Source organism: Ipomoea nil, unplaced genomic scaffold, assembly GCF_001879475.1.
Source record: "Ipomoea nil cultivar Tokyo-kokei standard unplaced genomic scaffold, Asagao_1.1 scaffold2036, whole genome shotgun sequence".
Lineage (NCBI taxonomy): Eukaryota > Viridiplantae > Streptophyta > Magnoliopsida > Solanales > Convolvulaceae > Ipomoea > Ipomoea nil.
In genome coordinates this window covers 6667065-6692384 of record NW_017618464.1, presented here as the reverse complement: position 1 = coordinate 6692384, position 25320 = coordinate 6667065, and the positions used below count along the sequence as shown (strand labels likewise).

At 36.7% G+C, this 25320-nt stretch overlaps 3 protein-coding genes and 1 long non-coding RNA gene across 6 annotated transcripts; 3 read left to right on the top strand and 1 right to left on the bottom strand.

The window, feature by feature from the left end:
- The first annotated feature begins 4307 nt into the window (after positions 1 to 4307).
- On the top strand, positions 4308 to 7023 carry LOC109148264 (serine/threonine-protein kinase At5g01020-like). Of its 3 annotated transcripts, none has more exons than XM_019296147.1 (5): positions 4308 to 4870; positions 5011 to 5146; positions 5795 to 5931; positions 6037 to 6588; positions 6628 to 7023. In XM_019296147.1, exons 1-5 carry the CDS (start codon positions 4466 to 4468, stop codon positions 6775 to 6777), a joined length of 1380 nt encoding a protein of 459 aa, XP_019151692.1. In that variant the 5' UTR covers positions 4308 to 4465; the 3' UTR covers positions 6778 to 7023. The 3 variants fall into 3 exon arrangements, with proteins under 3 accessions (XP_019151692.1, XP_019151691.1, XP_019151694.1); XM_019296146.1 differs by having other exon boundaries at positions 6037 to 6591; XM_019296149.1 differs by having other exon boundaries at positions 6037 to 6598; positions 6634 to 7023.
- Positions 7024 to 9715: 2692 nt separating this feature from the next.
- LOC109148266 lies at positions 9716 to 10446 on the bottom strand. The gene is made up of 2 exons (XR_002048776.1): positions 10234 to 10446; positions 9716 to 10144 (listed from the first exon to the last, which is right to left on the bottom strand). It is a non-coding gene; the product is annotated as an uncharacterized LOC109148266 (long non-coding RNA).
- A 2086-nt stretch (positions 10447 to 12532) lies between these two features.
- Positions 12533 to 15677, top strand: LOC109147674 (RING-box protein 1a-like). Its single transcript, XM_019295300.1, has 5 exons — positions 12533 to 12791; positions 14340 to 14390; positions 14491 to 14550; positions 15261 to 15332; positions 15420 to 15677. Exons 1-5 carry the CDS (start codon positions 12650 to 12652, stop codon positions 15455 to 15457), a joined length of 363 nt encoding a protein of 120 aa, XP_019150845.1. The 5' UTR covers positions 12533 to 12649; the 3' UTR covers positions 15458 to 15677.
- Positions 15678 to 20071: 4394 nt separating this feature from the next.
- On the top strand, positions 20072 to 23751 carry LOC109147660 (subtilisin-like protease SBT1.8). Its single transcript, XM_019295275.1, has 2 exons — positions 20072 to 21847; positions 22908 to 23751. The coding sequence occupies exons 1-2, from the start codon at positions 20227 to 20229 to the stop codon at positions 23570 to 23572; spliced, it is 2286 nt and encodes a 761-aa protein (XP_019150820.1). The 5' UTR covers positions 20072 to 20226; the 3' UTR covers positions 23573 to 23751.
- The last annotated feature ends 1569 nt before the right edge of the window (positions 23752 to 25320 follow it).

The window sequence follows — 25320 nt, the reverse complement described above, 5'->3', positions numbered from 1 at the left end:
AGGAGAATGAATTCAAAAGATTTGATACATTTTACAAAGCATAAAGCTACCCTATTTATACTAAGCAATTTAGAGATAAAAACGCAAAGATGGAGAACATGCATACATAGTGCGACAGTTGCGGCAGTACGTGCAAGAAGCAACGTGGATGATGGCTGCATGGATTCTGAGCCATAGAAATTATTTCTAACAATCTCCACCTTGGATCAAATCCATCTGTGAAAATTAACAACTGGAACAGTCGACTAAACTCAAGCACTACTTGAACTTAGCAATAGGAAGAGCTTCAAAATAGCAGGATGGATCACCATCAACTTCCTATGCGACTGAAAGAGCATAAGCAACCATGTTGGTTTCATCATCACTAGCATACCTAGCAGGTTTCTTGATTGTCCTCCTAGGCCGATCCATAGCAATGGAATACTCTCGTAGTGGCTCGACGAGAGGTGTTGTGCTAGTAGATGCATCATCTTTAGTATTACCGTCAGCAGTAGTAACACTATCAATAGGCCTGAACTCAAACTCCACCTTCTCACCAGTACTTTGCGTCTCACCAGTACTGGGAACTTTTCCAGAAGAAAGTAGTGCATTTTCATCAAAAGTGATATCTCGACTCAGAATGATTTTCCGAGAATCAGGAGACCATAGACGATACCCTTTTGACTCAGAAGCATAACCAAGGAAAATGCATTTGACAGCTCTCGGGTTTAATTTACTCGTACTGGAATGAGCATAAGCAGGACATCCAAAAACTCTTAAGATAGAGTAGTCAACAGGATTACCTGACCAAACTTCCTCTGGAATTTTGAAATCAAGGGATGAATGTGGAGATCTATTTACCAAATAGCAAGCAGTAGAAACAGCCTCGGACCAAAAATCACGCCGTTTCCATAACCCAGCATTAGAGAGCATACAACGAGCTCTTTCCAATAGAGTCCTGTTCAAACGTTCGGCAACACCATTCTGCTGGGGTTTACCAGGCAAGGTCTTGTGCCTGGCAATTCCATTTGCCGCACAAAAGTCATTGAAATCTGACTCACAAAACTCCAAGCCATTGTCTGTCCTGAGCTTCTTGACTTTTTTTCCTGTCTGAGTCTCAACAAGTATTTTCCACTTCTTGAAAATAGAAAATGCCTGATTTTTATGTTTCAGGAAATAGACCCAGACTTTACGAGAAAAGTCATCAATAATAGACATAAAATATCTACAGCCTCCCATAGACTGGAATTTAGTTGGTCCCCATAAATCAGAATGTATATATTCCAATACATCTTTGGTACGGTGTGTAGCAGTAGAGAAACTAACCCTCTTTTGTTTCCCAAAAACACAATGCTCACAAAATTGTAATTTACCCGTACCTGAACCAACAATGAGGCCTTTCTTGCTCAGGAGATGCATGCCTTTCTCACTCATATGCCCCAGACGCATATGCCATAATTGAGTGAGATCCGCATCAGACATCGATGAGGATACCGCTACTGAACCTGTCACAGTACTGCCATGCAAGACGTACAAGCTTCCGGAACGGGAAGCTTTCATGAGAACAACAGAGCCTTTTATGACCTTCAAAACTCCACCTTCAGCTATGTACTTGCACCCCAGAGATTCCAATGTGCCCAATGATATCAAATTGCGTTTCAAATCAGGAATATACCGAACATTGGTAAGAGTCCTGACAACGTTATCATGAGTTTTAATCTGAACACTTCCAATTCCACTAACCTTGCATTGGGTATCATTACCCAGCAAGACAACATCACCATCAACTGGTTCCAGAGAGACGAACCAGTCTTTGTGAGGACACATGTGGAATGTACAACCAGAGTCCAGAATCCACTCGGTTTCGCTCCGTTTGCAACCGGAGCTAACAGATAACAAAACATCGCCTTCTGAATCACTTTCAACAACACTAGCTTCAGCGGACTTCTTTTCTCTCTCTTGCTTGTTTTTCAACTTGAAGCATTCAGTCACATCATGACCATGCTTCTTGCAGTACTTACAGGATTTGTTGGACTTATGTCCTTTGGACTTGGATCTAGAATTTTTATTGCTACTCCCTGATTCAAGTGAACGACCCCTTACAGTCAAGCCTTCACCTTTGTCCTCAGACTTAATTTCAAAGTCAAACTTTTCTTTGGACAATAGGTTTGACTTAACACTGTCGAAAGTAAGGGTATCACTACTATTACCATACAGCATAATTTCTTTGAAATGCTTGTATGAACTAGGGAGAGAGACAAGCAATAAAACAGCACGATCCTCATCGTCAATTATGACATCAATATTTTCCAAGTCCAATAAAATAGAATTGAATTCATCTAAGTGAGACTTAATAGAAGTACCTTCCGTCATACGGATTGTGTACAGACGCTCCTTCAGGCGTAGCGTGTTCGCCAGAGTTTTGGCCATGTAAAGCGTATCCAGCTTGGACCATAAATCTGACGCAGTCGTCTCACTTAATACCTCACGTAGAACCTCTTTAGACAGACACAAAAGAATGGTTGAACGTGCCTTGTCATCCAGATCTTCCCAATCTACATCTGTCATTGTAGCCGGTTTCTTCTTCTTCCCAGCTAGCGCTTTCTTCAAACCGTTCTGGGTTAGAACGGCTTCCATCTGAACCTTCCAGATAGAAAAGCTAATTTTCCCGTCGAACTTCTCGATATCGAACTTGGTAACAGTTGACATCTTTGAAAATAACTCTCAATTAAACCTGGCTCTGATACCACTTGTTAGGAATATAGCGGAATAATGCGGAAGCAAAGAATCGAAAATTGAGAATTATAGAAGTATAATAATAGGAAAAATATATAAACGAAGAAAATTATATAAATGACAAAATAAGAAGTTGCTAAATTGGGGTAAGATATAATAAATATATATATTAATCTCAAAAGAGAATTACAAATATATATATATATATATATATAAGCTACGTGAAGAAAGAAAGGAAGGAGAATGAATTCAAAAGATTTGATACATTTTACAAAGCATAAAGCTACCCTATTTATACTAAGCAATTTAGAGATAAAAACGCAAAGATGGAGAACATGCATACATAGTGCGACAGTTGCGGCAGTACGTGCAAGAAGCAACGTGGATGATGGCTGCATGGATTCTGAGCCATAGAAATTATTTCTAACACATTATGTTATAATTCAATTGAAGTTTGAGTTTAAAATAAATTAAAAAATTACACATATATTGCGTCAAGGATGACGAGAAAATAATTTTACCCAAAAAAAAAAAACAATAACAAAAACAAAAGCAAATAGTCAAACGCTTCGAAAATTCAGTATAGGCATTGGGCAGGCAGCCGCTGGAAGCAATTTTAGAAGGTTTGGAATCTGCCCCAAGCTTCCAACAAAACAAAGTCAAAGGGGCAACCGTGTCATTTTGTATTATTTTCAGCCAAAATAGAAAATGTAATAAGACTTGTGACTCCTCACCAACCTGCACTAATACTCATTTTTCATACCTTCCATGTAATTGTTATTTAATATTTAATATTTAATATTTAATGGTGATTGTGTTTTAAATAATTATTTTCAAAAAATATTTTAAATTTAGGTGACCTATTAGAAACTAAGAAAATCTGCAAATTGGATGAATGGAATGAAATGAATTAGTTTAGGGATTCTATTGTAGGTTGTTTAAGGTTCAGTGGTCTACAGGGCGGAGGAAGCGGGGCAGTGGGGGCAGCTGCCCCCCTTCCCCACCCCACCCCATATATAATCCTTGTATATATATGTATATATGGTACATGTTTTAGTATTAGTATAAGAAAATAAACAAATGTTAACAAGAGATGACTTAGTTTAGCTAGCTAGGCGTGCGGTTTTTTACTGTTATTAATAGTGAGCCTATTGTTTCAACACAATTTCATATAAAGTTTGTGTTTTATTTTTTTCAAACTATTTTTTTTTTAATGTTCCGTCCCCACCGAAATAAAATTCTGACTCCGCTCCTGGTGATCTAATTGCATTTTTTTTAGAAAAGGCTTAATTACATTCTTGTGTGCACTTCAATAGTCTATTTGACAATTTTTTTTAATAGTACATACTTAATCAGTAAGCTAAGCTCCTACTTGCAAATTTGACCCTTTATCCATTCTAATATAATGATGGTAGTAAAAATTTGTGGGAGAAATAACAAGAAAATATTGTTGGGGTGGGGGTGGGGGTGGGAGGGGGGCGTGTGTACATGCACAGACACGCAAAGAAATGTCTAACGAATATTATACATATATATAACCCGACCCGTTCAAAAATAAGTGTTGCAAGAAATCATGCACCTATAAATACACCATTTTTCCTCGACTTGGTTAAGACAGAGCAGTTGGTTCGATCGTTTGAATATTAAGCCTTTCACCATTTCTCCCTCCTCCTTAGTCCCTCATCTGCAAACTAAAACTACGGCGACTTGATCTTCTGGAATCGGAATCAATACACATTAATCGGCGGCGATGAAGATTAGATTGCAGTCGCTTCTCCCGTGCTGTTTCAAGGTCGCCGACGGCGATAATCCGACGACGAAGGTGAAGAAAGAGGATCCGAAGCAGCAGCAGCAGCAGCTGCAAACTTCGTTTCAGTTTCAGAGGGTTTCGTTTTCGGATTTGAGCGCCTCCACTCTCTCCTCCGATCTCTCGATCTCCCTCGCCGGTTCCAATCTCCACGTTTTCACGGTCCAGGAGCTCCGAGTTATCACTCACGCCTTCTCGTCCAGTAATTTCCTCGGCGAGGGCGGGTTCGGCCAGGTCCACAAGGGTTTCGTCGACGATAAGCTCCGCCCCGGTTTGAAGGCCCAGCCGGTGGCCATTAAGCGTCTTGACACCGATAAATGTACCGATCAAGGCCACAGAGAATGGCTGGTAAGTTCTCCAGATTTCAATCAATTATATTCCTAATTGATACCGATCAGCTCTATAGAATTATTTATATTGTTTCTAATTGATATCTATCAGCACTATAGAATTTTGTGTAAAATTTATATTGTTTATTTGTTTTGCAGACGGAAGTGGTATGTCTTGGACAATTGAGGCATCCGCACGTCGTGAAGCTGATCGGGTACTGCTGTGAAGAAGATCAGCGGCTTTTAGTGTATGAATACATGCCCAGAGGCAGCCTGGAGAATCAGCTCTTCAGAAGTATGTTATTCAATTCCTTTAATTAAACATCCATAGTTTTCACATATGATTTCTGTAGTTTCAGAATAGCAAAAACTTGTGTGAGACTGTCTCATAGATATTTGTCTATAAGACAAGTCGGGTCAAGATGAAATGTGAGATTTAGTATTAGATTTACATATTGACTTGACCCATCTCATAAATAAAGATTTGTGAGACAGTCTCACACTAATGTGATCCACAATTTATAAGGTTATAAGTTATATTTTTAGTAGAGACAGTTTATCAATTTTCTTAGATTGAATCAGTTAGATGGATTTACTCGGTGCACATTTTTAATAGTAATTACAATTTTTACTATAAAAAAAATAAAGAATTAAGTTCAACTAGGCTGCTGTCAACATTCTGGCTGATAGGTAGCTGTAACCCACTTTGAAGTTTAGAGCAACTTGCCAATATTTAATCCCAGTAAAAAAAAAACACTAAAATTCTTTTGAAAAAGTCAAGTTTTATCTAATTTTTGTCACAGCTGACCTTACCATATGCCAGTCTGCCTAGGTTTTTAAAATGATAATAGCAGGAATTCTAGGCTACCTTTACTTCATTAATTCTTTATTTTTTTCCTCGAGTTGGTAAGTAAATGTATTATCTATTTCTTGACTTATATAGGAATTTCAGCCTCGCTTCCGTGGGCGACACGAATGAAGATTGCAATGGGAGCTGCCAAGGGTCTGGCTTTCCTGCATGGAGCTGAAAAACCAATCATATTTCGCGATTTCAAAGCTTCAAACATCTTGCTAGACTCTGTAAGTCTCATATTAATCACTCTCTAATATCCTTTTTAAAAAATTCATATGTTTAATGTAAATTATTAGAACATTATCTGAATCTCCATGGTTTTCAATTTCCAGGATTATCGTGCCAAACTGTCAGATTTCGGGTTGGCCAAGGACGGGCCAGAAGGCGATGACACGCACGTCTCCACAAGAGTGATGGGCACGCAAGGCTACGCCGCCCCGGAATACATCATGACGGGGCATTTGACGGCGGCGAGCGACGTGTACAGCTTCGGGGTGGTGTTGCTGGAGCTGCTCACCGGCCGGAAGTCCATAGACAAGACCCGCCCGCCGAGAGAACAGAACTTGGTGGACTGGGCCAGGCCGCAGCTAAAAGATCCCCGGAAGCTTTACCGGATAATGGACCCCAGGCTCGACGGCATGTACTCGGAAGACGGCGCCCGGAAGGCGGCGCTCCTGTCGTACAAATGCCTGAGCCAAAGGTCCAACGCTAGGCCGACCATGAGCGAAGTGGTTAAGGTTTTGGAACCTTTGAAGGACTACAAGGAGGTCCCAATGGTGACATTCTTGTACGTAGCTCCCACCGAGAAAGAAAAAGAGGAGGTGAAGAAACAACAAAATGGAAATCACCACCACCACCAACACCGCCATCACGAACATAATCACCACCATCAACACAATCAGCACCACCACCACCAGCACCAGCACCAGCACGATCAGCACCGCCACCACGAACATAAACATGGTAAGGCGAGGGGTGCCAAGTCGACCACAGTTTACTCAGAAACAGTTGTGCAACAGAAGCTGAGATCAAATGAGTCCCCAATTCATCATCCTGGAATGAAGAGAGGATAGAGTGAAATTATTAGTGAAAACGGAACTGTATATACAAATGTGTGTTTATAATTACTTGAAAATTGAAATTTTGTCTGCTTTTGCCATAGTTTTAGGATTAGCACGTACAGGCTATGTAGCTAGCTTGGAGCAAAAATGCTCATAATATCTTGCTTCTTTTAATGTTTTATTAAATTAATTCCATGTTTCATATGAATCTCTTTTAATGTTGAAATTAAATGCCAGCGATACATCCAACTGTACTTACCAAAGTGGAGTATATTAATACTTCTATGTGCATTTTCAACCAACATTTATAAATAGTTGAGTACAGTACTAGCTAGTACAAGATATTCATAGGCCTGGGGGTGGCAGGTTTGATCTAACACGAAGAATCATAGTAAATGTAGTTGGAGTTAGGAACCAATTAAAATTGCATTACAAATAATTGAGATATTAAATTTAGGAGAAATCACTATTTTGGTCCTTCAATTGTTTTTGAACTGTCAATGTAGTCCATACTTTTCAATTTCAACTAATTTGATCTTCGAATAGTTTAAAATTTCGTCAATTAAACCTTAGGATCAAATTGACGAAATTGTAAAAATGAAGAAATCACAATTTTGGTCACTCGGAAGGGTTTAATTGACAAAATTTTAAACAATTTGAGGATCGAATTAGTTGAAATTGAAAACTAAGGACTACATTTACAGTTGAGAAAATAATTGATGGATCAAAATGGTAGTTTTTCCTTAAATTTACTAAACAGTTACAGATTTACAATTTAACGACTAAACGTTGGGAGAAGAATTGTATACGATAAGTAGCTTAATTGTAGCCTTGTAGGGATAATCCTAACCAAGTTTTTCATGTTACGTTGTTAGTTTGGTAAGTTTCAAATTTGACCCTCCGGCCTATTTATTTCTTGGTTTGAACTAATTAGCTATAAAATAAAAATTAAAATAATTTATCTCATTATAATCCTTTGTTGATCAATGTCACAATACAAGGTTTACTCAATACCATCATATAATAACCTAGGGTTCCCTTGTTATCCAAAAATGAGCTGAATTGCAAATTGAGGGAGGGAAATGAAAGAAAGGGTCAAGATAGGCAGACTGTCATATACCACTAGCTACCTAATGCAGTGCAATATTGGGAAATCTGATCTGGGTTGTCAAATAACACAGCTAAGCAAATATTGGATTCACAAATATATGGTTGAAACTTGACCTATTCCAACATCTAAGGATTTCGTATTTCATTATATATATTTTACTCCGTACTTATTTTGAAGAGGAGACATTCATGTTGTCAGCTGTCATATCCCGATTCCCGAGATACCATCAAATCGCTGGTTTTCCAAATATGCGTTTTCCCATTCATAGGGTGAAGTCAAAACCATCCACAAACAAACAAATTCAATAGCACAAATAATTAAGAATGTGACTTCTCAATGTGTATAATGTTCCAAGACTTGTTAATTATATTGGACCAGTGATTTTAGAGCATTCATATTAGTACTAGTTTTTTTGGTAGTTTTTGTCATTTTATATAGGAAGAGAGTGAGAAAGAGAGAGGAAGTAAAAGGAAAAAAAAAAAAAAGCAAAAAATAAATACACGCTAACAATGTTCAAAGAAAAAAAAAATAAACAATGCATATTCACATGCCTAGCGGCACGTGCATTGCATGCACCAGCTAGCGTAACAAGTTCCGAAACACACACCTGTCATGTTTGTTTCAAGTTTTGTGATGTCAGTGTGGGGGCCCTAAAATGCTTAATTTGCAGGAGGTAAAAATTTCAAAAAAAAAAAAAATCACTACTCCCACTAGTTAAAAATCAAGAGTTGATTTTTTTATTCTTTAAAATTTGAGCAAAAACCACCGATGTGATTACTCTTTGGTTTATTATTACCGCGCCATACATTTGTTTAGAAGTAGGTGTAAAAGTCTTATCTATTGGATTGATATATTGGAAGCTGCATCGGTTCTCATTTCTCAAAATGTTAAATTCTACATTTCTACCTCAACCCTAAGAGCTTCTCATGTCTCGACGTGATAGAGCATGTGAAAAAATGTAAATTACAGTAATTCAATGGCTTAGTAGGGCCAAATGCGGTGTTACCGTATCAATCACTTAGCAAGGCCAAATGCAGTGTAAATTACGGTAACTCAATGACTTAGCATGGCCAAATGCTAGTGCGCACAAGGGATTTGCCCACTCTGGGCATAATCCCTACACTGCTGCTACCGATATTTTGAACTTTGACCTCTTCTCTCAAATACTACCTATTGAACCAGTGAGTTAAGCAACATCAGTTCTCAATCCTAGGGTTGGCCACAACATAAGAAGCGAAAGCCGCCAGGATGCTTGGTTCAAGGATCGGCATGGGATCTCAGGGTCAACCTCTACGGTCAACCTTCAGAGTCAGCGGGAGTTACATTTCAATGAAGATGGAGTCTTGCAGGGGCGCAATGCCCTATTCACGTGTGTATAAAATGAAATTGAATTGCAAGTCTTACATATTGATTGTAAATTGTCAAATGAAATTATAAATAAATAAGAATGATACTTTAGTGTTTAGAATGAAACTAAGCACAGAGTCTCACATATTAAGTGTGTATTATCAAATGAAAATGTAATTGAATTAAAATAATACTTTAGTTATGTTGTAATGAAACTACAGTATATATAAAATAAACTGACTAACAAGTATCACGTATTGAGTGTACATTGTCAAATGAAGCTGTACTTGAATTAAAATAATAATTTAATTATGTTGTAATGAAACTACAGTATATATAAAATGTAACGGAGTAGCATGTATCACATTTTGAGTATACATTGTCAAATGAATTTGTATTTGAATTAAAAAGATATTTTAATTATGTTGTAATGAAACTACAATGTATACAAAATGAAACTGAAAGATTATCATCAACTACAACAACAAAAACTCCAATCTAAAAAATACAATCACAAACCCTAGGAACAATACAATAAACGAATCAAATGAACTGTGATCAATAACAACTAGCGCTGCATCAATCACGTCAATCGCAGAAACTCTGATTGCTTCTATTTGTTGTTTGATCCATGGTTGAGTAGAAAATCGCAAAATGAATATGGGAGACTATGAGAAGAACAAGGATGAGAGAAATCGAGCAAAAGATCGCAATCACAACGTTACCAGAATTCACCGTCCGCCATTATTAACAGAATCCGTTTTTTTATTTTCTTCCCCGGTCCACAGTGCTACGTGGACCATGATCCAGACTAAAATTTTCCCTTTCTTTTTCTCCCAAGCACAGAAGCTTTCTGCAGTCTAGGTCCACCCATCCGCCATTTCTTGAAAGCCATTGTTGAGGATTGCCCAGCCTCGTACACTTCACATTAACAATAAGAAATGAGTTCTGTAAATATTTGTAGCACCCACGAAAGGATAGTGAAGAATGAGAGGTTCTAAAAAGCTTACATTTCATCTCTTCTCCTGTGTTAGAAGTGTTAAGTGTTTGGAAGCCACTGCAGATGCAGCAGTGTATGCCTTGATCAACACTTCTTTGTATCTGGTCCGAAATGCAACCAACAGAAATTAAAAGGCCCTATTGTTTTGTCACCGGTTCTATACAAACAAATGTATTAGGCAATACACTATCAGATATTAAAGCAATTTCAGTAGAGCAAAGAAAAAGAAGCAGTCCTATTAAACTAAAAAGAAGAAATCATACTCTGAGTCCTGTTGATGTAATTGTGTATATACATATGAATCAGATTCATCAACGTATCGAACACCAACAGTCACTTTTAATGGGCAAAGTTGTAGCGCCTTACTCTTTACAAAGACATTTCCGGCCACATGTACCATAATCTTAATTCTACAATCATTATCAGTATAATCAGTATAAAAGTATAAAACACCACAAAGTGAGAGCATTCAGACTTTACTTGGTGTCAAAGCATGACGGAACTTTAATCTTCACTGCTAGTTTCACATATAGCTCATGGGCAAGCCAAAACGGCATTTCTACTTCCATACCAGCTCCCACCTGAAAGTTTAGGGTGTTTAGTTTGCCAAAATTTCCCTTTTTTCCACCTCCAATATTTCATTTCCTACTGAACACGCCCAACTTTCTATTACTATCTCTTGTTTCCAATTCAAACCCCCTCACATTTTTAAAAAAAAAAAAAAAAAGGGGGGGGGGGGGGATAAAATCCCCTTTGCTGAATTTTTCAGCAGTGATTGAAACTTCACCTTATTCATATCATCACAGCAATCAAATATCCCAACTGCATTGGCAGTTTTCTGGAATACAGCTGAAATAAAGAAATGAAACCAAGGCAAACAATAATCAAATTAATATAATTAATTTAGCGAGCAAAAAGGAAAAAGGTTTGTTCTTCTGTAATTAAAAAAAAAAAAAAAGGGGATAATCTGACCTCTTCTTCAGCTAAAATATCATCAATGTCATAATAATTTGCCATCGTATAATAAAAACAAGTTTGAGATCAGCCTCACTATTCTTTTTAGAACAGTACTTGATCAAATTATTGTACTCTGTGATAAATTCAGCCCTCTGCACATTCAACCACAACGCATAAAAATAGTCACGAAATCAAAATTAAATATTAGTATAACATAATGATTATCACATATAGTGGATGCAACCCTTGCACAATTAATGCATACAAGTATACCACACTGCACATATAGTGGGTGCAAGATGCCTTCTGACTAGGTTCAGGTTTTTCGGTTTCGGTTTTTAAAAAAGGAATAAGGGTCAAATAGGCCACTCAACTGCACACCAAAGTGCAATTAGGCTATTGAACTAAAAAGAATGCAATTGAGCCATTAAACAACACAAAAACATGCAATTTAACCCAAAATGACCTGTTTACATGATGTAGCAAGTTACCGATTTTAAATTTTTTTTTTTTTTAAATTATTTTTAATAAATAAATAATTTAAAAAAAAAATTCTTCAAAAAAAGAAAAAAAAAAATAAACTGCCGCGGGAGACGATTCGTCTCCGGCGGCAGTTTCTGTTTATTTTTTTTTTTAAGAATTTTTTTAAAATTATTTTTAAAAAATAATTTTAAAATCGGAAACTTGCTACATCAGGTAAACAAGTCATTTTGGGCTAAATTGCATGTTTTTTTGTTGTTCAATGGCTCAATTGCATTCTTTTTTAGTTCAATGGCCTAATTGCACTTTGCTGTGCTTTTTTAGTTCAATGGCCTAATTGCACTTTGGTGTGCAGTTGAGTGGCCTATTTGACCCTTATTCCTTTAAAAAATAATACCAATCAGTTTAACATCATAGTTCGGTTTAGTTTCGTTTCGATTTGAAAAAAGTTCGGTTTAAGAACCCCAATTTTCAACATTTTCTAATTTTTCAAGCACACTACAGAACAATACATATTCACTGATGGCAATTCCTGGACCTATTATATAATGAGGCAGTGTAATTGTACAGGCAGTGTTATTATTATTTAAAAAAAAAAAAAAAAAAAAAAAAAAAAAAAAAAGATGAGGCAATGTAATTGTACAGGCACAGCTGAAGATAGAAGCCTAAAACTCCTAGCAAGAGTAATTGTAGTATTGTACAGGCACAGCCGCACAGGGGATACATATTCAATATTTGTAATAAACAAAGAGTAATTGCAATATAGAAAATGGCAAAATGCACAGGCACAGCCGCACAAGCCAAATTTGGACATGAAGACATGAACTCATTATGAGCACATAGCTAGGACAGGCCCGTTTTCCCTATTTACTCTCAGTCCAAGCCCAACTCCTGATATTTCTTCTTCAGTTTCAGACTTTCAGTACAGAAATCTCAGCGTCAATTTCTCTGGTCTCCCCCGGAGCAATCCAAGTCCTCGCTTTGATCCAATGGCAACTCTGGACACTGACGTCACCATGGTTCCGGCCGGGGAGGGCTCTAGCGCCGACGAACCTTCGACTTCCTCCTCAACGAAGAAAGGCAAGAAATTCGAGATCAAAAAGTGGAACGCCGTTTCTCTCTGGGCTTGGGGTATCTATCTAAACCTAACTCACTCTATGTAGACATTATGATAGCTGTGATAACGCTTAAGGTGCTCTGTGATTTTTTGCAATTTTTCTTTGATGATGCCAATGGAGATTTGTGTATGTGATTTTGCTGATTTTTTTCCATTGCGATTACCTATATACTTAATTTGCGCTTAAATCTGCATGAGATATTTGAGTTGTTAAATTGAATTGCTTATATGTTAGGATTAACAGTTGTGTCGTGTTAATATTGGCCACTGCCCAGGTGTTAAAGTGTTGTAGTCCCCCAAGTTTACACGGTCTCATATTCACCCACTCGAATTACAAACTGAAACTCTTATTCTCTCACAATATTTAGAGAGATGAGAGAGCGGGGAGGAGCCTTCTTTATACAATGACTGTGTAACAGTTTTTGAGGAAAATTTAAATTAATAATAATCAATCTGAGGAAATTTAGATTAATAATAACCCCTAAGAACTAAGGCCATAACATGGGAGGAGGGTGACTAATTCTGACTTCTCCCGCAAATGCTAAGAATATAGCTAGTACTTAAGCTTCAAACCTTGACACTGCTCAGAATTAGTTATATTCTTTGCATATGATGGATATTGTCGGACGATTGTGAAGTTTAATTGGTCAGCATTACCCCAATTCCTCCTCCCATGTTGTGGCCTTTGTTTTTTTAGGAAATATTATAATAATTTGTGAGGTTATTATTAATCTGGATTTCCTCAAAAGTTATTACGAGACTACGGATAAAGAGTTAATTGTGTAAACCTCAGCGGAAAACACTGCTTTAATACCTTTACTGGTAGTTGTGAAATCGTTTCTAAAGCAGTGGCTTTATTACTGCAACACAACTATTATTGTTGTTAATTTTATAATATTCGCTGTCAATTTTTCCAACACCCTAGAAGTTTCAATGCTGATTGCGTAGCACTCTGTGCCAGTGGTAGATGTTATTTGCTGGATTACATATGTATCTGTACACGTCTGATTCTTGAAGCTGATTTAACACAATGAAAAACCTGATGCCGCTTGTATTTTGCTAATTCATGGCACTCTTAATCACTAGTGCAGTGCTTTGGTATTTATCTGTGTTGGAATACATATGCACTTGTGAACTTCATAGATGGAAGTGAGAATTTAAAGAGGTTCCTGTCAAGTATTGAATGATTTTTATTCTTTCTACATTGGTTTTGCTTTGCTTCTGGGGGTGGCATTGAGCAAATAAGGTTTATCGTTTTTTGCTTGATGTATATGGATGGAGCATCCTTTGAACATGAACTAATGAGGTTTCGCTTATTATTAGAGGACTAAGAAAGGAGACTAAATGCATTTAATTACTCTTAGCATCCTTTTTGGTATTCAATATGTTGTATTTTCTACAATTTTTGTTGATCGTAATGCTTTGAAGAAAAAAGACCTTATTCTACCTCTAAATATGTGTAGTTGCCCTCACATTGCGTAACTTGCCATGTTTATCATATAAGAAAGTTCCTTGAGTTCTGTTCTTTTGGTGGTTTGAGGCAGTTGACTTTTTGGTTGTAGATATCGTGGTGGACAACTGTGCTATTTGTAGGAACCATATCATGGATCTATGTAAGTCTTTGCTCTACTTCCCACTGACATGACAAGTTTGTTTTAGTTTAATGTACTGTCATAATCTATCCATTTCATACCTCTCTGGTTATCTAATTAGGTATTGAGTGTCAAGCCAATCAAGCTAGTGCCACAAGTGAGGAGTGTACTGTTGCTTGGGGTATGTAGCTTCTTCAAACTTGTATTTAAATACATTGCCCTTCCTTTCGATGTTTTTATTTCATTATCTCTATAGTTTTATGGTTATTGGTTTTGCAAAAGCTATTCTGTATAGGGAATAGGGTAGCTGGGTTGTCTGTAAGGTTTCTGATACTCTTGTTTCTGTTTAAATAAGATGGAGTACTACGCATTTTTGTTGATTAGAGGAACTTAATGCTAGTAGTTGTATCTATTAGTATTGCATTTAAGAGTTTTGAGTTAACCACATGTTTCTAGAATGTGATGGGGAATTTCCTGTCACTTAATATGCTGCCTTTATAAACAATCGGAAAATGCTATGTGTAATCCCATTTTCTACTCCCAACTTTTACTCCCACACACAAACCTTGATGTACACACTTGTATTGGGATCCACATGGAAAAAAATAGCTTATCAGAATCTGCCACATCATGGAGTAAAATTGAGGGAGTTAGATTTGGGACTACATGTAGTAGAACTCTAAACAATCTTCATCCCTGAATTTCTTTTGTTAGAATGTGCCTGTACTATCTAAAAATCAGTTTTGCAAAGCATTGAAAGGTTGAGATGAAACGAAAAATACCAGCTAAACTGAATGTTCTGAACACATCTAATTTACCTACAAATACTACTTTAGATAATCATGGAATATGAAGTATTTGCTTTTGTAAGGCTAAGGTTGCTGTTTGCAGGTGTTTGCAACCACGCATTCCACTTCCACTGCATTAGCCGATGGCTCAAGACTCGTCAAGTGTGCCCATTGGGTAGGTCTTCTGCTGCTCATTCCGTCTCTATTTCAGCTTTGTGGCCACATTTGTCTTCCCTAAATTCTCCTACGATTTGTATTTCAGATAACAGCGAATGGGAGTTTCAGAAGTATGGTCACTAGAGCAGCATTTATGGTATCAAGATGAGACTCCCTATTTGTTGTTTATGGAACTTTGGAACAGGTAAGTTATTGTGATGTGAATTTTATTGTGGATTGTGTCAATACTAGTGCATTTTCAAGGATTCCATCGTATTCTTACTATTTAATATTGTGATTTTTTTTAAATAATAAACATATATTTAGTAGTATAATAACAAGGGAAGTCTATGATAGTGATCAACATGTCGATTTGTTGTATGCCATATGCCATATGTATTGGGTACTTACAAACTTTTCCTCGCTGCACCTAATCACATATGCGCATTATAGACTTATAAATAAACAGAAAGTACATAATATGTTAACATATTATATGTAATGCTAGTACATAATCAGGATAAGATTCATAATGCACATGGTTGACTCTAGTTCACAATATTATCATTCACACCCAACATAATTACCGCATGGGTGCTTGTACATTAATGGCATGTTCGATATAGAGGAATTGCAATTCCTTTTTCACATAGGTGTATTTGGAAATTAAGAAAATGACTTTTGAAAAATATTTTTTGGAAAATGAGTTCAGAAAACATTTTCATTTCCAAGTGTTTGGTTACATTTAAGAATATTGCCTTGGTGTGTTTGGTTCATTTTTCAAAAAATAATAAATTGTATAATTAAACCTTTTAATTGTTTCGTTTAGAATATAACAACATTTATAATAATAATAATATAATAATTTTAAATATAATAAAAAAACTTAATAAGATATCAAAATAACTAACCAAATCTTGCAATTCAAAATAACAAACCAAAATAATTGAAGTTTTACGATCGACAATTACAAACAAAGATTACTAAAAAGTCTTACAACCCAACATAACCAACTAAAAAGTCTTACAACCCAACATAACCAACTACAAAGTCATACATAATCTAACCTAAAGTCCTAAAGAATAAATAAAACACGCAATTCATTTCATCTTCAAGCTTGTATCTTTATCTTGATTTTTTTTTTTTTAAACTTATGTCATTAGAAATTTAAATGTTTTAATAAGTTCTACTCATGAAAGCCATCGCCTATTGCTATCACTTGTTGATACAACTCATTTTCGTGAATACCACCGGTACTCAATGATTTAATTGCTGCTGCAATGTTACCAATTATGAATCTTCAAGTCAATTGACTTTCTCTTAAAGTCGGATTTTTGAGACAAAGTAGTCGTTGATGCTCACTTTGGTCAAACAAGTTTTCATGATATATATCATCCACTTCATTAGTACCCTCTAAATCAACATCTACAAAAGACTTTGCAAACCTTCCTATTGCACAATCTCTACCAACAATAATAGATATCTCATCATAATACACAATTTTCCTCTCAAAAATTCAGTTGTAAGAGAAAGTCAATAGACTTGAATGTTGATGAAAGGCAGAACAACATGGTAACATTGTAGCAGTAATTAAGTCATTGAGTACAGGTGCTATTGATGAAAATGAATTGTATCAACAAGTGAAGACAATAGGTAATGACTTTCATGATGAGGACTTATGTAAAACATTGAAATTTCTAATGACAAATGAAGTTCAAGCAAGAATTTTCAAGGTGAAGAGTACAAGCTTGAAGAGAAAATGGATTGAGAGTTTTATTTCTTCTTTGGATTAGATTATGTATGATTTTTTAGTTGGTTGTGTTGGATTGCAAGACTTTAGTTTGGATTATAAGACTTTTTAGTGATCTTTATTCGTAATTGTAGATTGTAAAATTTTGGTTATTTTGGTTTGTTAAATAATAAATCTGAAACTAAAACGTGTGAAATGGAAATTGTAGTCGCTGCAATTCATAGAATGCCCGAATTCCCACTTTATGCCATATTTGAACCCAACAATACCACAAAGTTTAGCAATCCTTTTCACACAAAAGTATGATTTTAACACTATTCGTCTCGTGTCAACAAATGCCTTCTGCGAAAAGGCTGAATTATAGCCGTTACAAATTCACCAACTTCTTGACATTTGCATATACATTTCATGACCCAAAAAGCAAAGGAAAAAAAAAAAAAAAAAAAAAAAAAGGTACCTACCCACACTAGCTTTGGCATTCAAATGTGTATTCAATATTGAAATAACGAATGGTCCCGAGACATGACTCAAATGATCAACTAATTCAAAATAAATTGAGGAGTTTTGGTTTGATGGCTGCCATTACATTACCGTTTAGTGAGTGAAATAAATGCTTGTGGTATGGTCTACTAATGAATGCATAAATGGAGAGAAACAAGTCAAACGCCCCTATTGAGTGTATGATTATGGGCAAAAGGTCCATAGAGTTGATGTGATCACCAACTAAAAGGTAAGTGTTATAAATGAGAGATTCATTCACATTTGCTCATCAATTCATATGAATTACGTCAATCATTCATAATTACCATTTATTTGACTTCAATAAGATTACTTCTTCTTTTTTTTTTTTTTTTTTTTTTTTTTTTTTTTTTTAAACAACTTCAATAAGATTACTAAAATCCAGGAAATAGAATCAAGTCAAATCATCCATTTCATTATAAAGTTGAGGAGCAAAATGCAAAAATTTGTAATTGTGTGCGAACGCGGATTAAATGTGTGCAAATGCGATTGATCTAGATTGGTTTAGGTGACATTGTGAGATCAAATCTTGTGCATCAATCTAGCGATTACATGTGTGCGAACGCGATTGATCTAGACCATTAAATAATATTAGATGGATGCACACGATTTATTCTCACGTTTTCACGATATATATATATATATATATATATATATATATATATATATATTCAAATGTAACACAATAATCATTAACAAGGCGTTTGGTTGGAATGGGGGAATTAAGGGAAAAATGAAGGGTAATTCGGTGGGAAAAGAATAAAGTGAGAATTTAAATTACATTGTTGGGTAAAAAGGAATAGGATGCTGAGGAATTGAGAAGGAAGAAGTGAATAAATACTAAAATTCCCTTATATAATATTAATATAATAATGATAATGAGGGTAAAGTGGTAATTTACAATGAAATTGCAATTCCATAGAATTGTAATTCTCTCCAACCAAACCATGGAATTGTAATTCCATGGAATTTGGTAGGAATGGAATTTTCATCCTACCAAATACCCCATAAATACTCCACATGTCCTATTTTACATGTCTTGTTCACTATTCATGGACAACCAACTCTTTCTTCATAGTTTATTTTCTTTAGTAATTTTAATTATTTTTAAATTTGATTTTTTGTGTTTAGTAGTACATTTAATGTAGTTTCTAAATATATAAATTTTATATACTAATAATAATCTTAATATTATGAAAAATTGAATTAAAAATAACTTCATAGTGAAGCTTCATTAATCAAACTAGATAAACAAAATGGGATCGATAGAGTAATAATTAATAAAAGGGGCGAACATTACAAGAAATTATATATTTGTGGATGAAAATTTTACTTACACAGTAAAAAAGTCACGAAATGAGAACATCATCATTAACAATGTGATGTTTAGCGAAGAAATTGTATGAATTTGTTGGAAAGTTAGTAATATAAGTTGAGGTTCAAAGGGAGAGTGTGTCTAACAAGCACCAAAAGCCAACACCTTTGTGTGGCCCTATATATTTAAAGCCAGGTAGATAGACCATAACAATAAGACAGCTAGCTTGGATTGGAGTTGTACCTTTCGCATTAACACTTGTGACCATTGGCCTCTTCATGCCCTTAACCTTAGGACAAGGACAAATGCAATAATAAGGGCAACCAGCCAAGTCGGTCAGACAACGAGAACTATTTAATAATTTTCTTGATTTGATTTGTTCAGTAATGAATAATCTAGGCTGATTTATTTTATTATTTCTCTTTGTCAACTATGACCACATGATATACTTTCAAATGATAATTTGAGATTTTTTTGTAAATTAAAGTACAAACGCAATAAAAGATTAGTTTAGTAATCGCAAGATTCAAACTTTCAAGTTTAACTACTCGTGACAGTTGTCTATTGACCGACAACCTTTTAAGTACTTTTAAAAGGTACAACAAAACACACAATCCAAACGTAGACCTAAAATTTCAAATTTGTTAATCTCAATGATTCTAAAACATCTTGCAAGAGAAAATGTACTCAATCCATTCTATTTTATGTGTCTGTTTCAATTAACAAGGTTTAATTGAAGTTATTTACAATTTAATTTTTTAAAATATAAAGTTTAAAATTAATATATAAAATTTATATATTTAGAAACTACACTAAAAGTACTATTAAATACGTAAAATTAAATTTAAAAATTATAGGAAAATAACAATAAAAATAATCAAAGGATAAAAAATTAATTTGACCAATGAATAATAAGTAAAACAGATAAAATGGAACAGAGAGAGTAATATTTGTTACTCATTACACATTCAATTTAAACTTCAATAATCAATACTCAAACTTGATCAATTTTAGATTTAATAATTAAAAGTGTGAAAAAGAACATATTACAATCAATGGGTCAATATTGAAGTTTAACTCAATAATGAATGCATAAATTAGGGGGAAAAAATAAAAAGGGATTAAATAAACAATAAAATAATGAAAATCAAAAGATTACATCCACTACTAGAGTGTTAAAGTAGCACTAGCCCCCACTAACACAAGAACTACCCAGATTCTAGTGGCATTTCAAGTAAAAACCAACAAAATCCAACCCTCTCCCTCCATAGCTTATAAACCTCGTTACTTGTCTCCCTCTTTCAATATCCTATCCTCTTCAGCTCAGCAATGGCGTCCGTACTTTGCTTCACTGCCATTTCTGTCCTCCTCCTTTTCCACCCGTCCCCGACAGCCGCCGCGACCCGGAAGACCTACATCGTACACATGAAACACAGCGACAAGCCGTCTTCTTTCGAGACTCACCGGGATTGGTACTCTGCTCGTCTTCAATCCGTTTCTGCTGATTCCGCCTCGCTTCTGTACAGTTATAGTACGGCCTACCATGGCTTCGCCGCCGCATTGGATGCTGAGGAGGCGGCGGCGCTCCGTCGGGATGACGGCGTTGTTGGGGTGTACGAGGATACGGTGTACAGTCTGCATACGACGCGTACGCCGGAGTTTCTCGGGTTGGATGCCGGGTTCGGGAACCGGGTCGACCATAACATGCAGGTTTTGAACCGGGCGGCTCAGGACGTCGTCATTGGGGTTCTGGACACCGGGGTTTGGCCGGAATCGAAGAGTTTTAGCGACGTCGGGATCCCCGCCGTGCCGTCGAGGTGGCGCGGGAAGTGCGAGTCCGGCCCGGATTTCGACCCGAAAGTGCACTGTAATAAGAAGCTGATCGGAGCTCGGTTTTTTTCCAGAGGGTTTAAGACGGCCACCGGAATGGTGTGGTCAGGGGAGTCAGAATCGCCACGCGATAACGAGGGCCACGGGACCCACACTGCCAGCACCGCAGCGGGGTCTCACGTGACGAACGCGAGCCTTTTCGGTTACGCCGCGGGGGTGGCACGTGGCATGGCAACTCACGCGCGCGTCGCCACCTATAAGGTCTGTTGGAGATCCGGCTGCTTCGGCTCCGACATTCTCGCCGGAATTGAACAGGCGATCCTCGACGGCGTCAATGTCATCTCCATGTCTCTCGGCGGCGGCTCCGTCCCCTACTACCGCGACACAATCGCAATCGGAGCGTTCTCCGCTATGGAGAGAGGAATCTTCGTTTCGTGTTCCGCCGGGAACAGCGGCCCGATTAGATCTTCCGTCGCTAATGTCGCTCCCTGGATCATGACCGTCGGCGCCGGAACAATCGATCGCGATTTCCCGGCGTACGCTACATTAGGCTCCGGAAAACGATTCACCGGAGTATCATTATACAGTGGGAGAGGATTAGGGAAACAGCCAATCGGACTGGTATACACTTCCGGCACCGATAATTCCGGCAATCTCTGCCTCCGCGGCTCGCTCGATCCGAAATTGGTGAAAGGAAAAGTAGTTTTGTGCGATCGAGGCTCAAACGCTAGGGTTGAGAAGGGTTTGGTAGTGAAGGAAGCCGGCGGGGTGGGGATGATAATCGCCAACACGGAGGCGAGCGGGGAGGAGCTCGTGGCGGACAGCCACACATTGCCGACGGTGGCGGTGGGGATGAAAATGGGAGACGCGATAAGGGAGTACGCAAAGACAGCGAAGAACCCCACGGCGGTGCTCAGCTTCGGCGGGACGGTGGTGAACGTAAAGCCGTCGCCGGTAATAGCGGCGTTCAGTTCAAGAGGGCCCAATACGGTGACCCCACAGATTCTAAAGCCCGACGTGATTGGGCCGGGAGTGAATATCTTGGCTTCTTGGTCCATGGCTACGGGCCCCACCGGGCTTCAGGAGGACACTAGGAGAACTCCATTCAATATCCTCTCTGGTAAGCATTTCCTAACGGTTACTTTTCCATTATTTTTTTCCTCCAAAAAGAATTTTTCTTCAATTATTTTTGCCCATAAATGGATAATAATTTATTAACCATTGGATCTATAAAGTGATTTTAGTGATCTTATTAGGTGCAAAGCATACCATTATAGTGACCACAAACTCATTACTTCATATAGAATATTGAAGGCCACATCACAATTCCTCACTTTCTAGTATTTCAAAATGAGTGTAAACCTTTATACTGATAACTTTTGTCCAATTAGACATATCATACCTGGTTGTATTCGATACAAAAGGCACAAGTTTCAATTGATATACTTATAATTTCTTGTTCGGGTTTAAGCATTATAAATTGAGTAACGGTGTTAAGAGAGCTTCGGGAACACTTATGTTTTTTTAGATTTTATGAGAATAATAATTTTCTTGAGGGATATTTCTGACACTGGGCATGCAGATCATTATTGTGTGGTCATGATTCACACAACTGTGTGGATCGCATTATCGTACATTTAATACATAAATAATGTACTTTTAATATATTAAAAATGTATTTTTTTTTTTAATGATACACACAATAATTTGCCGTGGACATACATATCCATCCTCTCAGACATAACATTAACAATGTTGTCATTTTCTGAGCCCATATGTATTTCGGACCAATCATTATACTATGTAGCATGGTCTACTTTCTTTAACATAAATTATTAGTATAAAATTCATTTTTGATATATTAAATATTTATTTTTAATGTATTGAATGTACATTTTTTAAATTTCCACGCCTATTTTCTAACAATCATTATCTTCTGGACTATTGTCATGAGATTTATTTTTTAGTACATTTGATTGTTCATTTTTTAAAAATTCATATTTAGTCTGTTGAAAATTTATTATTTAGTATATTATTTATAAATGAACATTTAGTGCATTAATAATGAATCTTTAGTATATTAACAATGAATATTTATTAGTGGTCTCCATGGTTAAATTGCATATTTCGGACATAACTCATACGGAGTAATACATTAAAAAAACATGTTTTGTTTGTAGGAACATCGATGTCGTGTCCCCATATAAGTGGGCTCGCAGCTTTGCTCAAAGCGGCCCATCCAAAATGGAGCCCAAGTGCGATCAAGTCAGCCCTCATGACAACAGCCTACACTCTAGATAGCACTAATTCTACTTTACGGGACGCCGAGGGCGGTCTGGGTTCCAGCCCATGGGCCTACGGGTCAGGCCACGTGGACCCGCACAAGGCCCTAAACCCGGGCCTGGTCTACGACATCTCCATAACCCAATACATAATGTTCCTCTGCTCCCTGGACTACGACACCGACAACATCCGAGCCATCGTGAAACGACCGAACGTGACGTGTCACAAGACGTTCAGGGACCCGGGCCAGCTCAACTACCCGTCGTTCTCGGTCGTGTTCGGAGGGGGGTCGAGAGTTGCGCGGTACACGCGCGTGCTCACCAACGTGGGGGCGGCGGGGTCGGCGTACGAGGTGGCGGTGGAGGTGCCGCCGCAGGTTACGGCGACGGTGAAGCCGACGAGGTTGGAGTTCAAGAATGTGGGGGATAGGTTGAGGTACACGGTTACTTTTGTGGCTAAGAAGGGTGTTAAGGCTAAGAATGCGTTTGGTTCCATTTCTTGGAATAGTGGTGAGAATCGGGTGAAGAGTCCGGTTGCTTTCTCTTGGACAGATATATATTAGGGTAGCGGTTTGGATTGTGTTGGGTAATTGGGCCTTTGATCTTGTAAGAATGCAGGCTTGATTGCAATGTGTGTGTGTGTTTTTAATGTATTTGGGAAAATAGATGAATGCTAAAATTCTTGTTTTGTTCTTGTGTACAAGTGAAGAGATGAGATTGATTCAAATGTCAACAACTTTTTCTTCTCCTGGGAATATGCCAATTTAGGAAAAACTACTGAAATCTAGACATAACAACACTTTCAACATAAACCAAGAGCGTGTTTGTTAGTCACGAAAGTTGTAATTTTCTTGGGAATTTAAAAGATGGGAAAATTATTCTTATTTTCAGTATAATATTTGACTTAAATCCTTTTTGATAAAATGCCTAGTCTATAGGCCAATTTTAATTTTTTTGACCACTATTAGATGTTAAATTTGGTTAAAAAATTATTATAATGTTTGGTTAATTAGCTGTTTGTATTCTACGACACTTCAACAATTTGGTTGACGAGGAACTAAAAATGATCATGCCAATACTAGTACTAAATGAAATTGTTCTGATAAAAAAAGACTAAAATAGATTGTCATCTATAAATCTAGAATAAAAAATGAAATTAACTTTATTCCATAATAGAAGGTAAAATAAATCCCACCTAACGAGAGTGAGATTCTTTTTCCTCACTTACTCTTAGGGCTCGTTTGGTTCGCTGGAAAATATTTGAAGGGAAATGGAATTTAAATTCCATGGAAAATAAATTCCAAGAAAATAGATTCCATTGTTTGGTTGGTGGAAAAGAAATTACTGGGAATATGAATTCCATTGTTTGGTTGAGTTTGGAATGGTAAGGAATGATGTGTATAATGACAAATATAATCCTACACAACAATAATAATAATATAATAATAAGAGTAATTAATAAAGAATGGTGAGGGTAAAATTGACATATTAGTTTTCCATGGAAAACAAAATACCTAAAAAAAGCTAGGAATTTGTTTTCCTTATACTCAAGGAAAACTTTTTCCAATGGAAAATGTTTTCCATCCAACCAAACAACATAAAACATCATTTTCCTTCACTTTTAGGAAAACATTTTCCATGGAAAATGTTTTCCAACCAACCAAACACCCCCTTAGTAACAATTTTCCAACTTTATTCAATTACATATTTATTCTTTTTTGTTGTCATAATGCCATGTTAAAAATCTCTTATAAATATATGAAATTTGACTCTCCCACCATTACACATTCTTTATCAAAATATTCAAATACATAGTTAAAATTTTCATTTTTTCATATGTAATTTGATTAGATCTGTAGTACTGCATATATTATATTTGTGCGTGCCTTATTGGTACATATATTCGTATGTATATTTATACAATACCGCTAGGCGCTAGTCGAGTGCTAAAAGGCTGCCTAGTGTCTAGGCGCAAGACCAAAAACAAAAACCAAGGTTATGTGTGTGTATTGTATATTTGTGTGTGCGCGCGCGAGTATATATATATATATATATATATATATATATATATATATATATATATATATATATAGAGAGAGAGAGAGAGAGAGAGAGAGGGGTTCATTTGCGGTTGGTGCGCCCAGGTGCGATTGTGCAGTTAAATTTGAGTCATTGATCTTGCTTAAATCAACGTCAGGATTACCAAAATTAAAAAAAAACACGGTGACAGTTGTAATTTTTTCATGTATGTCAAATTTAAGGTGTGTGGTTGTTGTGCTTAAGATGCGTGAGTTTTGTACTTAATGTGCGT

Bases quoted from the DNA above. Each gene is read 5' to 3' on its own strand.
- LOC109148264 (XM_019296146.1), top strand. From the start codon at position 4,466: ATGAAGATTAGATTGCAGTCGCTTCTCCCGTGCTGTTTCAAGGTCGCC. The intron at 5,147-5,794 runs GTATGTTATTCA...TGACTTATATAG, and splicing joins GGAGAATCAGCTCTTCAGAA to GAATTTCAGCCTCGCTTCCG. The intron at 6,592-6,627 runs CATCAACACAAT...CACCAGCACCAG, and splicing joins ATCACGAACATAATCACCAC to CACCAGCACGATCAGCACCG.
- LOC109147674 (XM_019295300.1), top strand. From the start codon at position 12,650: ATGGCAACTCTGGACACTGACGTCACCATGGTTCCGGCCGGGGAGGGC. The intron at 14,551-15,260 runs GTATGTAGCTTC...TGCTGTTTGCAG, and splicing joins GGAGTGTACTGTTGCTTGGG to GTGTTTGCAACCACGCATTC. The intron at 15,333-15,419 runs GTAGGTCTTCTG...TTTGTATTTCAG, and splicing joins TCGTCAAGTGTGCCCATTGG to ATAACAGCGAATGGGAGTTT.
- LOC109147660 (XM_019295275.1), top strand. From the start codon at position 20,227: ATGGCGTCCGTACTTTGCTTCACTGCCATTTCTGTCCTCCTCCTTTTC. The intron at 21,848-22,907 runs GTAAGCATTTCC...TTTTGTTTGTAG, and splicing joins TCCATTCAATATCCTCTCTG to GAACATCGATGTCGTGTCCC.